Consider the following 14473-nt stretch of genomic DNA (forward strand, 5'->3'; position numbering starts at 1 on the left):
AGATTATTTGCTTTTGTTGCAACCTTTCTTGGTGGTGATACTCTGGTTTCTGCTAACAGCCTCCTGGTTTTGTCAATGGGGCTGACTTACAGCCCACCTGTAAAAATTCTGCCAGGGCAGAGGAGAGTAGTGGAATGTATTTATTTTCCTTAGGGAGCAGCCATTGTAAATGGCCAGACTTCACAACAGTTGCACTCACTCTTCTTACAAATATGGCCCTTCTCCCTTACAGATGTGGCAATTTATCTTGAAAAGCAGATGGCACGTTTTCTGATGAGGCTTTAAGCAAAGTCATAGGAGTCCGACATTTTCCTGGAACTGTGCTCAGCACCAGACGGCAAGCTACGGGCTACCTCAAGTCTGTCAGTTTGGTGCTGGGGCTCACATCAGCTACCCCAGCACCTCCGGCCCTGCCTTGTCTCCTTCTCCTCCCGGTCTCAAGCTGCTCCGAAACACCAGCGAGGCCGGAGGCCGACAGAGCTGCGCGGGGTGAGGAGGGCGCAGAGCCGGAAAGCTCAAATCCCCGCTCCAGATGGTCTGTTTGGAAGAGGCAAGCGGATCAGAGGAGAATGCACACCCAGGCTCTGGGACCCGGCGATTCACTCCGCTCCGTTTTTACCCGGTGGGAGGCACGGGCAGCCGCCAAACGCCTACGCTTCCCGGTCGGTTGCAACACACTCGGCCTGCCCTACGTTTCACCCCGTCTTTGTCCCTCTTCCCCCGGAAGACGGAGTCCTCCACCCTCAGATCCTTGTCCGGGCTCGCCCGGCGGGGACTGCGCCGAGCATCGGGCTGCGGGCGGCCGGGGCGGGAGAATGGGAAGGGACAGGGAGAACGCCCCCGCTGGGCCCGGGAGAGCGGCCACGCTGGGCAGCGCGGCTGCGGCGGGGCGGCCGCGGCGGGGCGGCCGCGGCGGGGCGGCCGCGGCGGGGCGCCGGCGCAGGCCCGGCGGGAGCACGGCGCGGGGAGCACGGCGCGAGGTGCACGTCCGGCTCCCAGTCCCCGCGCCGGTGCTGCTGCACCCGCCTCGCGCCGCCGGCTCCCCCGTGACGTCAGCCGCGACGTCAACGGCGGATGGCCACGGCAGCCCACGTGAGCGCCGACGTCGCAGCGGCGGACGCGGGCGGGCGGGCCGGCGGCAGGTGAGGACCGCGGGGCGGGGGCAGGCCCCGGTGGGTGCTGCCGGGTGAGTGGCAGAGAAGGTTCAGTCTAGGTGAGGGCGCGGCCGCGGGGGCTTCGGCACGACCTAGGCACGGCCTCCCCTTCCGGCTCTGTCAGCTGGGCCCTGGCCGGGCGTCCGGGCCCAGTCGGGGTCTCCAGGCCCGAGTGTCTTCGTTACCCGTCTATGAGGCATTTGGCTGAGTGGGAGCAGGCTAGGCTGGAGGGTTTCGGTGAGTTTGGGACGCAGGTGGGTACTGAGAAGCAAGCGGTGGGCTTTGTCACTCAGTACACGTTGCCAACCCAGGCCAGAGAGGCCTGGCTGTGAGGTTCTTAAAATGGAAGCTTACCTGCTCACTGAACAAGTTCATTCATAAAAGACAAGAGGATGAGCGTGTGTGAAGCAAACAGGACATAAACGCTCAGGGTGGTCTAACACAGCAGCCAAAGGCAGACCCAGATGTAGCCTGACCTCCTGTCCTCGCTTCCCACCCCCGCCGTGGCACTGACGCACACACTTGACACAACGGGGCTGGTGTCCCCGAGCGTCGCCGGTGCTGGCGCCTGGGGTTGCAGCATCCCATCACTCTCTGTCCACGTGGAAGGCAGAGGGAGGTGTCTGGTTCCTCTGGAAGCATTTTTGTGGTCCCTCTTTGCCCTGCATGCGTGATGGAGATGCTGTCAAGGCAGGATGTGGCATGGGCTCTTGGAGGACTTAAGTCTGAATGGAGTATAGATAATACATGTCTAGAGATTGACAGATTTTGGGATCCAGTTGCCATCATGCTGCAGTGCATGTTACTTCTGCTTTGCCTTAGTTTTGCCATCTGTAAAATGGGGTGTGGCCTCTGGGCAGAATGAGAACAAATGGGTGTAAAACAGCAGACCCTTGCAAGATTTAATTGTCAGTCTTGACAAGCAAATGACAAGCCCTTGTGACGTTCCTTGCCCGCCCCCCCTCCCCCCCGCCATGGTTCACCCTCAGTGCATCGCTAATCTTTCTAGTGGAATGCAGTGTCAATGCATTTTCAGCTCTTTGCTGGGGAATAAATGTTTTATGGGGGGCAAAGTTTGTTAGTTGTATCATTTTTGCCCTTTGCTTTCTCAGGCACAGTGGAGCTTTATGACAGCCAAGCCAAGAGCTGAATGGTATCTTGTGTGAACAGAGGCAAGAGGCATCCAGACGTGGGGATCTACAGAGGCAGGTAACCAGCAGTTTGATACCTTTGTAAAAACTAAGACAGGTAATGGCTCTGCTTAGTGCCTTGCTAAAGCTACTACCTTGATTTCAGCTGTTTGGTTTTAATCACTGGAGTGATTAAATAATGATAGAGGAGCTGGTTTAACTTTATAGAGGCTTGTAATTATGGCCAAGAAATGAAAAGTCTCCTGTTAAAAATTATAGGGGGACCAGAGTAAATGCCTCCCAAAGATCTGTGAGAAAATAGCTCTATTTCTCTGGAAGCTAAAGAACAATTTTATTGGAAAGTTTGTGGAGGATTTTTTCAAGTGATTTCTTATTCTACAGGGGTTATCTCAAATAGATGTCTTCCTTAGTATGGGTTTTGTTGTTTATCTAGCTTAGTTGTGTTTGTAATATCACAAGCAAATCTTTCAACAGTGAGAGTACATTGTAAATTACTTTTTTGTGTCCTTGAAATTCTTGCTTGCTAAGAAAACCATAGCTGTCAGCAAGCAGCTTTATTAAAAGGCAAAGCCTTGTCATTTTTTGCCTATTTAAATGAGCCTTCCAGGATCCTGGAGGCAAAGCACAGGTCAAGAAAGGAAGCTGTGTCCTTCTGAGTTTGTAGGAGATTCTTTTCTGCTGGCTAGTCACTATGTTGTTGCTCTCTCTCCTTTGTGTTGTTTGGCTTTTTTTTCTGTCTGAACATAAATCAGCATCAGTGTTACAGAATGTTACAGCAGAGTGTTACCAAGGACAGACAGAAACGATCACCGTATAATAAAGTTCAGTGTAGCCTGCAAACACTGTATACAGCTATGAAATGTGTCCTGGAAGTAAATCTGAGGGGTAGTCTAGTCCCAGCAAAGGCACTGCAGTCAAGATACCAGTTTGAGGATTTAGTGGGTGGTGGTTTTTGAGCTTAATTTGCTTCTTGTGGTCTGAGTTTTAAACAAGTATGCCTGTGGGCAGACAGTCACACGTAGGTCTGGATGTGTGAGTGGTGATCTTGGGTTGAGATGTTTGCATCCAACTGAATCAGGTCTTGATTGATTTCTTGACTTGGTCATGGTGCTGCAGTTTGACCTTGGTCAAATCATGTCTTCCTGTGGCTTGTGAAATGGAGGCAGCTTTTCTGAGCTCCTATTTAGATGGCAAACGTCACAGGGCAGGGACTGTGTCTTAATTGTGTTTTGGCATAAAACTGTAATGGCACTTGGGGTTCCTCGTAGTTACTAAAGTGTAAATCAAATGAGTGCCTGGAGAAGCAAAGCATGTTTGAAACTCGAATGCTAAGTGCTTCTCCCACCTATGATCTGTTTGTGAAACGAGCCATGAAATGAGCTGGTCAAAACAAAATACTGCATAGCATGCCATTCAAGCAGCACAGAGCCTACACACCTTGCCCTGGAAAGTGGCAGCGTTGAAGTTGTAAGATCCCAGCATGATCTTAGAAATGTGAAAGGTAGACAGCTGGGAGGAGAATTACCCTGCTTTGGGCACCCTTTGGAGATGTAAGTAAAGAAAAGACGTGGAACTTTTGAAGGGGTTCAGGTTGCTTGATTTTCTTGGACTTTCATGCCTGACCTCCCTCACAGCTTGAACCTCCCCTGCACTCAGCTGGTGCCTTCCACTGCAGCCTTCACTCTTGCCAGCACGGCAGCTTGGCCTGGTGCATCACTGTACACAGTGCTCACAGTGGGCCCTGCCTGTTGATGGTTTCTAAGCAGCAAATTGAGAGCCTGATGTTCACTGCAATGTCAAAGACAAATTCATTGCAAAACCATAGCAAGGGAAGGCAATCGGCCATTTTCCTCTGATCTGCTGTCTTCCATTCACACTGTGCCCCACCACTGCCTGCCTGACATGTGCTGAGATCTGCAGAGCATTTGCCAAAGGTCTTTAGAGAAGGCTCCCTTAAGCCTTCCTACCAGTGCCCTGGCAGTCACTTGAGAGCTCAGTGGGCTTTTCCTCCTGTTCTGCTTTTGTGTAGGTGAACTAACATGCAGCTCAGAGGTAAATACAGCCAGCGAGTGCATCACTGTACACAGTCCTTGGAAGCAGATTTCTTTTGTCTGAATTAATCTGGTCACCAATTCACTATGAAACCCTGGGCTAGAGTGAAACTTCTAATAATTGCATTTCTCACTGTCCCAGTTCTGAGTCACTGACACGCATGGCTTGCTGTCCCAGCAGCCTGTGTTCCTTTGGCACACAAGCCACAGTATCTCTACCCCCAGAGTGAAAAAAAATGAAGGTTTCTCTCTGTCCACATGATAGGTGGGGCTACATCTGATCTGTGGGTTCTTGGGACTATCAGCATCACATGCTGAGACCTTTCTTGGCTGTCAGAGAACAGGTCTGAGGTGCTCTGGTTCTGGTGCTATCCACATGCAAGAAGGGTTGTCAAGTGTGTTAAGCTTGTGTGTGACACCCCTGGGCCTGCCAGTCCTTCACCAAACGGGAAAGGTCCTTTACTGAACAGACCAACTTTGACTTTCTGGCATCAACCTGATCCCTCATTCTCAAGGAACATGAATGAAGTGACAAGACAGGAAAGATTCTGGGCTTAAAGTTAACACAGTTGTCTGCAAGGGAAATTTCCAGTGTTGATGTCCTCCAACTTGTGCCTGTGAGTGGCCTGGGACGACTGGACAGTCTCTAGAGTTTTTATTTTGCTTTAGTTGCAGGTAGGAAGATGAGTCCCAAAATTACAACAGAGCTGCTGAAGCAACTGAGGCAGGTGATGAAGAGTCCCAAGTATGTCCAGGAGCCTATCCAAGCCTACATAGTGCCCTCTGGAGATGCCCACCAGGTATGTATATATGTCTGGAGTATAGGAATGATTGCACTTTCCATTCTTGCAAAAAAAAATACAGACAGACAGGGGTGACTAAAGTCATCCTTCATTCACTTGCTTTAATGGTTCTAGCATAAAAAGCTGGGTAACCTGAGAAGCATCAAGTTGGAAAAAGTTTCTGGAGTCTGTTCAGGAGACTGAGGTTTTTATATTCTTGTAACAAATCAGTGTGGAGCTTCCACCAGCAGCTTCTCATCAGATTGTCTCCAGGGAGCTCATGCTGCAAAAAAGGAAGCTTGCCAGAGCACTTGCTGTCCCCATCCTGGCTGCTGGGGAAAAATGGATTTACTGGGGGGAGGAAAAGACATTATCTGGGTTTTAGTTGCCCCATTAGCACCTCCTGAGCAACACATATTCTTTAGCTAGATGGTGAAGGATTTGTTGCAGAGTATCCCTTTTGCTAGATCCAGTTCTTGCTGGAGTTTTCTGCCTTATGCTAAAGCTCTTCAGATGCCATGCAGCGGGGCCTTTAGAGAAGGCAGGGAAGAAACAGGCCACAGCAGCACTTTGCTTTCAAAGCTGCTGTGCATCAGCTTTTGCTGTGCAGTCAAGACAGAAGTCTGTGTGCAGAGTGGTAACCTGTGGTGGTAACTGTTGTGTGCTGCTGCTTCCACTGTTCAAATTTGTGTAGTCTGTGACATCAATTTTAAATTGCTAAGCTGCCTTTTACCTCCCCTGCTTGCTCGTATGCTAGTTTCACTCTTCGCTTTCTTAGGGGCCCAAGAACTGCCAAGGGTTTTTCCCTCCTCAACCATTTTCAGGAAACAAAAGACCTGAAGCTTTCCTGGCTCACATCCAAAGCTTCCTTTTACCTCAGGGTGCACTAGAGCAAAATGCAACTGAATCGGAACCTTTGCCCTTGACGTGGCACTGGGGTGAACCACGTTCAGGCTTGCCTGCGCCCTGGGACTGTATGTGCAGCATCATGTTTCCTCATAGGGAGATCCAAACTTGGGCAGGTAGAGGGAAGGCGTTTTCTGCAGCTGCTATTGTCTGCTGCATTCCTGCCTCGAGCTGCCTCTGTCCATATATAACTCCGGTTTCATTTCACTAGACATTAAATGCTGTCATGTGAGTTGAAGAATGTGACCCTCAGGACTTCTGGGTTTTTCTGTTGCTTTCTTTTCCTTGACAGAGTGCAGTTAAGCAGAGAACCCCATGTAGCTATTTCCTGCTGGGCAAGTTGGTCAGGTTTCTCTGCAGAGCGAATCTATCTGAATGGAAATGATTACTAAAAGCTGCTGGTTCTGGCGCCTCCTGAGTAGCTATTGCAGGATGTTGTCTGTGAAACTTGGAAATTGGTGCAATATTAGGGATTGGCAGAAACCTGTTGATCCCAGAACTGGATTACTGATTGCAGGTAAATTGTGATCAGCTGAGATTGATTTGCAGCTTCCCCACATTCCGAGCAAGCGTTTGTTTCCTCTATGCAAATAAGAACTTTACAGCCCCGCAGTCAGGTTTCGCTCCTGGGCAGTTCCCTTTGTGACTCTGGTTTAATGGTACCCAAGCTTTTGGTGACTCCAGCCATTTCCTCTCCACAGCCCAAGCTACTGGCTGCTGCCCTGCCTCTCAGCAATTCCTGAGGGCTGTCCTGGGATCCACATCAGAGAACTTGTCAACAAAGAGGCCTTTCCCTCTTGTGGTGTTGACACAGGGTTTAGATTGGGGGAAACTTCATCATCTAGGTTGCAAAGGAGTCTCTGGATTGGGCTGATGCTGATACAGCCCCAACGCTGCAGCTTACTGACTAATTTCTCTTTGTAACACTAAGAATGTTTGAGCTCTGAACTCTGTGATGTTTTTAATACTGGTTTTCTTGCCAAGGCTAGAAGGCTTAGGTTATAATACTGCCAGGAGGCTTGCCATCAGTTGTATCCCTTGCTTTCCATGCTTAGTTTTATAAGGAGCTGAAAGACTTGCAGAGCTTCTCAAACACAGCTGGCTCTGACTCTGGCTTAACCAAGGCTGCTAATGCTTTGGATTTGTGGCTCTTGCAGGCAGGCCTGAAAGTTGGCTGCTTTGATTTTTGAAACTTTTGATGCTGGTGAGAAGAAGTCAGAAGAAACAAACCGTGGGGACCTGGGTGATCCAAAGGCTGGTGAGAAAGGAGGGCACTCCCAGCCAAAAGTGGGCTGAAATCCATACAAAGAGCCTTACTTCCTTTCACGAGTGCTAGGTGGATCTTGGGCTGGAAGTGTCGAAGGATCGTTATGGGGTGAAATGCACCTAAGTCCTTCTTATGGTTTGGTTGAAAATGCCTGTGTGAGCTTTTGGGATGTTGCAGTGGTAAATGCAGGATCTGGTTTTGTGTTGTGCCACCCAGTTTACATTGAACCTGGAGTTTGCCCATATGGGAACGTTCAGAGACTGGAGGAGCTTTCTCCTTAATGGGAGGGAATGATGTTTGGATTGGAGCTTGGGTTTGGAACCAGTCATAGCTTAACTGGGGCTGGCTTCCACCCCTAGGCCTTGACTCAGTGAAAACAAATTTGGTCAGATCTGGCTAGTCTTTCACATCAGGGAAGCACCTGCCCAGCTCAGGGCCTTGTGTTTGGGTTGGCAGAGATGCTGTTTCTGCTCAGGGCTGTCTTCTCTGACACAGGCTTGTTCTGAGCTGAGGAATCAGCAGAGTTGTAAAGCAAGAGGTGTCTTGTACACAAGTTGCACTGACCTGTTCCAGATCTTACCAATGTGGTTAGGTTTTTGGCAGCTAATACTGACCTCCCTCCCAGTACACAGCAGTGTTTGTTCTTTAATGGCATCAGTGTCCTAGCTCTAAGGACAGTGAGCTGCACTTTACATTGCTGATCTTGGTTGACATTAGTGTTGAATATGCTTTAACTTGTTAATGGCCTAACCATGCAGGCTCTGGTGAGAAGCACCACTGATTTTTGGGGGTTCATCCTGGGTTTTTTGTGATGCAGGCCCCAGTTTTGTTTGTGTGTCAAGGACTGACAGGTGTGGTGGAAAGCAGACATGAAAAGCTGGGTTGAAGGCCATCAGAGCTGCAAGAGAAGCCCCAGGGACATACCTTGTTCTGACTGTGCTGTGTCCTGTGCTTTGTGTGGCGTACGCAGGTGTTTCCCTTGTAATTTTAGCTCGTGCAAAGCACAGGCTCATCTTTGCACAGTGGGGGTTGCTGCATGGAACAGAACAGGTGGGTGTGCAGGAGTTCAGACTGACAGATGAATGAACCATCTTCCCCTCCAGATCCCTCATACTCTCTTTTAAATCCTATGTGGTTTATAGTAAACTCAAAATACTGCCTGCATTTGTCTTTGAATGGGACAGCATGAGGTATTTCCCACATAATCAAGGTCTTAGTTGATTTAGGCCAGCCCTTTTACCAGATCTAAAACTGATAGGCTTCTTTTCTTCCTTTTAGAGTTAAAAAATAAAATCATTTGTTTGAATCCATTTCTTTGTTCTGTGCTCTTAATGCAGTAGCTCAGTGTTAACCCTTCCTATGGACTGCCGGTCTGCATGGGCAGGTTAGGTTGCAGTCTCTGATGTGTTGGTCAAGGAAAGGGAAGTGAAACCATTGATCTGATTTGAGTTGTGCTTAGAGACACAATTTCCCACAGTGGGAGATTTCCAACATCCCCTTTAGGTGTTTGACTATGGGAGGTGTCCAGAGAAGGGCAACAAAGCTGGTGAGGGGTTTGGAGCACAAGCCCTGTGAGGAGAGGCTGAGGGAGCTGGTGTTGCTTACCCTGGAGAAGAGGAGGCTCAGGGGAGACCTTATTGCTCCCTACAGCTACCTGAAGGGAGGTTGTAGCCAGGTGGGGGTTGGTCTCTTCTCCCAGGCAACCTGTGACAGAACAAGAGGACACAGTCTCAAACTGCACCAGGAGAGGTTTAGGCTGGATGTTAGAAGTTCTTCACAGAAAGAGTGACTGGCCATTGGAATGTGCTGCCCAGGGAGGTGGTGGAGTCACCATCACTAGAGGTGTTTTAAGAGGAGACTGGATGAGGCACTTGGTGCCATGGTTTAGTTGATTAGGTAGTGTTGTAGGATAGGTTGGACTCGATGATATCAGAGGTCTCTTCCAACCTGGTTAATCCTATTCTATTCTATCTTATTGAGGTGACATCCCAGCTTTTTGCTGAGAAGTGTAGGAGATGGGGAGTAGTAGCAGTCAACTGGCTGAATTGTTGTTTGGAGATGGGGAAATGGGGAATTCTCAGGTTTGGCATCACTCTGCCTTTATTGTTCTGTCTTGCTGCTTTGAGATCAGCAGCCAGGGAAATGGGTGCTTGATTCTGTTCCCCAAACAACTTTGTCCTCTCTTTGTGCTGAGGGAGTTAGTGGTGATGGCAGTGCTGTGGTGGGCTGAGGCAGATTCACCCCAGCAGCTAGAGAAGTGCAGAGGACTCCTAAGGTCTCCTGACCCTTCTCTTCCCCACAGCTGCTGAGCATATGTCACAGTCCTATCAGGTCTGTGGGGCTGGACAGGAAGAGGCACAGGGAACTGGACTGGCTGAACTAAGGGCACCCATAATCTCAATATCCACTCTATTTCTGCCAACTTACATTAGTGTTTGGATAAAATAGGGGATTTCTTGGAAGCATTTCCCAGGAATCTTCCCCTGGCAATCAGGAGAAAAGCTACTTAGCCAAATCCTCTCTTTGACCGTGGGTTTTACTGTCCCAAGGCTCAGTTTCGGAATGTTAGTGCTGAGTGGTTGGTAGTTGCTGCTAAGGGTGCCTCCCCAGGAAGGGAGAGACATATCTGTTCTGGAGGGGTTTTGACTGTGGGGTGATTAGAAATAGAGTTGTTCCTGGGTGCTGCAATTTGTGCTTCTCATTCACTCCATTGCTTTCAACCCTCTGCCTTCTTTAGAGCAGTGAAGAGTAACAGATTTGAAGGGAGTGTTTTCTAACAATCAGATGATTTAAAAATAACCATGACCAAGGACAGGGAAATGCAGTATGTATCACAGTAAGAGCTAGAACCAACCAAGAATTGAGCTGTGATTTCTCAGCTCAGTCCATAAAAAGTTTCTTTTGCACAGCTTGGTGCAGAGAAACTTTATGGGCAGAGAAAGAGACTTTGGCTTCCAAGCATTCGAAGGTACAAATCCAGGGGGTTTGCAGATCAAACACCAACACTGTCAGCCTGGATTAAGCTGATTTGCTGAGTTGTACTAATTAATTAACAGGCCTACTGAGCAGTTCTGACCTCCAAACTTGCCAGGATGGAATCCCATGAAAGTGTTGTGTGGGCCATTGCAAGGTACAGTTTTTCTTTCAGTTTTGGCAGCTCCTGTGGCTGTCAGATATCTCTGCATTCTCAGGTTCTTCTGTAATGCTGCCAACAATTATGTCCACAAACACAAGTTGTGATGGGTTTGGGTTGAGGATGGACTAGTAGTCAAAACTTCATCAAAACTTGGTCTGGTGGTTTCTGGTGTAGTTGGGTTTTGGGTAGACAGCGGATCATAGAATCGTTAGGGTTGGAAGGGACCTCAAGGGTCAGCTAGTTCCAACCCCCCTGCCATGGGCAGGGACAACTCACACTAGATCAGGTTGCTCAGAGCCACATCCAGCCTGGCCTTATAAACCTCCAGGGATGGGGCTTCTACCACCTCCCTGGGCAACCTATTCCAGTGTCTCACCACCCTCATGGTGAAGAACTTCTTCCTAAGATCCAATCTGAATCTCCCCATTTCTATTTTTGTTCCGTTCCCCCTATCATTACCTGACACCCTAAAAAGTCCCTCCCCAGCTTTCTTGGTCAGTGCCTAATTAAGCATGAACCTGAGAGTCAAAATTTTAACCTAGCTTGATGATTTGCTTTCAATGTCATTGTTGTGGGAAAGAAAGTCTTGAAGGAATTCTTACAACAGCCAGTGAGTGGACTCCACTGGAGATGGTGAGTTTTACAGATCCTATGTGCTGATTACTCTCCTCTCCGAGATCAAGGGGTGCTTCTAGTTCCTCTTCCTTTCCCATTGCCTCTTCAAAGGCAGCATTTGTTTGTTGCCCAAAGGGGAGGCTGAGTGTGAAATAAACATCTGCAAACTCCGAAGCACTTCACTGTTTACAGACATTTGTGGGAGAAGAGTGCTGCAGCTTCAAGAAAAAACCAACCCCCCCCAGTTGGACATAAATGCAATGTAATCACAGATGATTAAATGTTCCAGCGGAACAGAGCCTAGGATTTTTTAACTCATTTTGTTCTCTCTGTGGTGTCCTTTAGGAGAAAAAGCTTATCAAAGTATTTCTCATCAGCTGATCCTCCCCAACCCCTCACTGCTATAAATAATTGCTGCCTCTTGTTTTCCAGAGTGAGTACATGGCACCCTGTGATTGCAGACGGGCGTTCATCTCTGGATTTGATGGCTCTGCAGGTATCTTTCCAGAACTTGGGTTCTTGCTAATGTATTAATTCCCCTGTAAAGAAACAGTCTCATTCATGGCATAGAGGCAGAAGGGGAAAGGAGCCCTCTCCAGCTTGTTGGAACTGCTTTCTTCCCCTTTCAGAGTCTGCAGTATGCTGTCTTGGCTACCCACTGGAATTATGTAATGACAGAGCAACAACAAGTTTTCAGAAAATGTGTGACCCCTGAATGAACCTCTCATAAAGTAAAATCCTGTTAACCCCTTAGAGTGCTGCTTGTAAGCTGTGGGGCTTCCATTTCGTGTGCAGCCAGTACGAACAGCTGGTGACATTGCCTGTTTGGGCTGGGTGAAGAGTAGGTGGGCTCCAGCTAGCCTTTCTGTTTGACCAGAGCCAGGGCCAGGAACACTCCCATTTGGAAACTGAACACTGTGGAAAAGTTTGCTTATCTTGCCGAGACAGGATGTTTTCTTGGCTGTAGGTTAGGTCTGTGTTCCAGGAGACCCATTTTTTACCCTGACTGTGCCCTAAGCTCTGCAACTTACTCTGCTATGTGAGTACTGGAAAGTCACTTTAGTCTTTTGAGGTCTTTTCCCTCGCCCCAGTTGTAAACTGGTTTCATAAATACTGCTACCTATGTGTTTGGAGAGCCCATTCATCAGTTCCTATGAACTACTCTGGGACCTCATGTGGAAGGTGATAAATCCAGGGCTGTGGGCTGCTGTTAATGGGTAACATGAATCCTATATTAATTTCATGCCTTCTGCATGGCCTCTTCATAACCTTTCTCTCTATTTTGAGCCCTTGTAAGGCCTGTGCTCCCAACCTAGCATCAGCAAATCGGTGATGTTTCACACAGGGGCTCACCTTCTGGTCTTGTTGCACCTTTAAAAGTTGGAGCAGCTTAAAATGGGCTTAATTTGGGGGGGGGGGGAGTTTGGTAGAAGACAGTTAATATTTGGAAACTGCTCTGCTAATCTGGACTTAAGTTTCTGGTGGCAGAGGGTATAGTCAAGGTGCACAGACTCAGAAGTGTTGGATTCAGTTTCTATTTGTGCCATGGTTGATATTTTTTTCCACTCATCAAGGGCTAGGCAGCTATAGCACCTTGCTGAGATGTCATTGCCCCTCAGCTGTCTGCTTGTGTCTCTCCATCTGGAGTCAGGAATGGGACAGATACTGAAACCAGCAGAAGTTGTTTGTTCATATTTCACGTTCAGTAATATCTCCTCGAGCTGTAACATTTGGGAAAGGGGTGCAGCTGACAGCTGGGAGTAATGCCTCCCTCTGCTAGCCTAGGAACAGCTGGTTTTGTGGATGGCTAGAGCCCAGGCTTCCTCCCCTTGAGAAGACGTGATGGAAACTGGGGATACACAGTATGTATTGCTGTGACAGTAGCCAAGTGAAGACCACAGCCTCTGTTACAGAGGTTTGGAAAGCCCCATTTACCTGGTTCCACTGACTGGCTGAGATATGCTTAAGTTCAGTTCATCTGAGGCAGTTCATTTGGCTACATCCTGGTGCATACTGTCTCTGATTTGGAAGGTCGGAATGCAGGGGAAACTGAATATCTCCACTGAAACTGGACTGACTTTTGAGCTGCCTTTTGGGGGATTGGAGCACATTCCAAACAGGCTTCTGCTGTCTGTGTCTCTGTGTGGTGGCTCCCCACCTCTAAGTCAACTCATTTTTCTGCCTCCTTGCCTAGGTACTGCCATAGTAACTGAGCAGCATGCAGCCATGTGGACAGATGGACGCTACTTCCTGCAGGCTGCACATCAAATGGATAGCAACTGGACACTCATGAGAATGGGTATGCAGGAGGCTGGGATACTGCTCCACTGGTAAACAGAGAACAATCACAGGCTGCTTGGTGACTTTGCACACATTACAGCTTGGGCTGTAGGTGTACCCCATCATGCAGGGGCTTAGGGACTTCTTTGATACATTGCTGCTTCTGTGTCCTGTGACTCTTCTTGGCTCACGGGTCAAGTAGATATCTCTGATGTGTCAGCTTGGACTTTTGGGTGATGTAGGAGTGCCTCAGTTTGACTGTTTTTTTGTTTTTCAAACTTGGTGTAGGTCTGAAAGATACACCAACTCAGGAAGACTGGCTAGTGAGTGTGCTCCCAGAAGGCTCGAAGGTGGGAGTGGACCCATTCATTATTCCAGCTGGTTGGTTTTGCTTTATTTTATAACTGTAGATTGGACAACTAGATTTTACTTCTCTGGCTAATCTGTTGTGTGATGGCATGTAGCTTACTATGTTTCATTCCAGATGAGGTGGTGGGTTAAGCTATGATGAAAAACAGGTTGGAGTTTGACTTTTAGGCATGCATCACAAGACCTCTACTGCGTTGTGTTGACTCTGAAACACAAGGGGTGAGGAGTACTCTCTGGGCTTGCAGTGACCTTGCCCAAAAAGGTCTGTAAGAGATTCTAAGATCTTTTGTTTGTGCCTGTGGCTTGTCATGGACACTTTGGTACAAAGTTGCTGAATGCCTTGTCCAGTGTGTGAGCCACAAGACCCAGGCAAAACTCACATCAATACTCTCACTCAGTGGTCTTGGCATCTCTGCAGCTTTCTCTGTAAGAAGCAGCTTCCTAGAGATTTACCATTTGTATCAGATGAATGAGTGTCCATCTACCATCTACGTATGTTTCCCAGTCCAAAGGTCACTGGGGAAATATTTGCTTGATTCAGATGAGCTAAAGATCAGTTTTGTGGCTGTATGGAAGCCTATCTCATCTAGCTTAGATCTAGCATATAGTTCTGCACTAGGATAGAGGACATGCTTACAGCAGCCTCATGTGGCTTCTTCTGGTGACTTCTGTCTCTTAGCTGAAGCAGTTCTTTGGCTCAAACATGAGACTGGGGCTGGGAGTTTTTGTACCTGCTGCTGGCTGCATTTGTGGAGCTGTAAT

General features: G+C 48.3%; 1 protein-coding gene across 2 annotated transcripts in view; it reads left to right on the plus strand.

Annotated features, from left to right (window-relative positions):
• The first annotated feature begins 2263 nt into the window (after positions 1–2263).
• XPNPEP1 (X-prolyl aminopeptidase 1) overlaps positions 2264–14473 on the plus strand; it is a 33483-nt gene continuing 21273 nt past the window's right edge. For both annotated transcript variants that reach the window (XM_009908144.2, XM_054163405.1), the window contains exons 1-5: positions 2264–2363; positions 5026–5156; positions 11495–11558; positions 13257–13361; positions 13631–13723. In XM_009908144.2, coding sequence (XP_009906446.1) covers positions 5040–5156; positions 11495–11558; positions 13257–13361; positions 13631–13723 — 379 coding nt within the window. In that variant the 5' untranslated portion in view covers positions 2264–2363; positions 5026–5039. The remainder of the gene's footprint in view (positions 2364–5025; positions 5157–11494; positions 11559–13256; positions 13362–13630; positions 13724–14473) is intronic.

This window comes from Dryobates pubescens, chromosome 8 (assembly GCF_014839835.1).
Source record: "Dryobates pubescens isolate bDryPub1 chromosome 8, bDryPub1.pri, whole genome shotgun sequence".
Lineage (NCBI taxonomy): Eukaryota > Metazoa > Chordata > Aves > Piciformes > Picidae > Dryobates > Dryobates pubescens.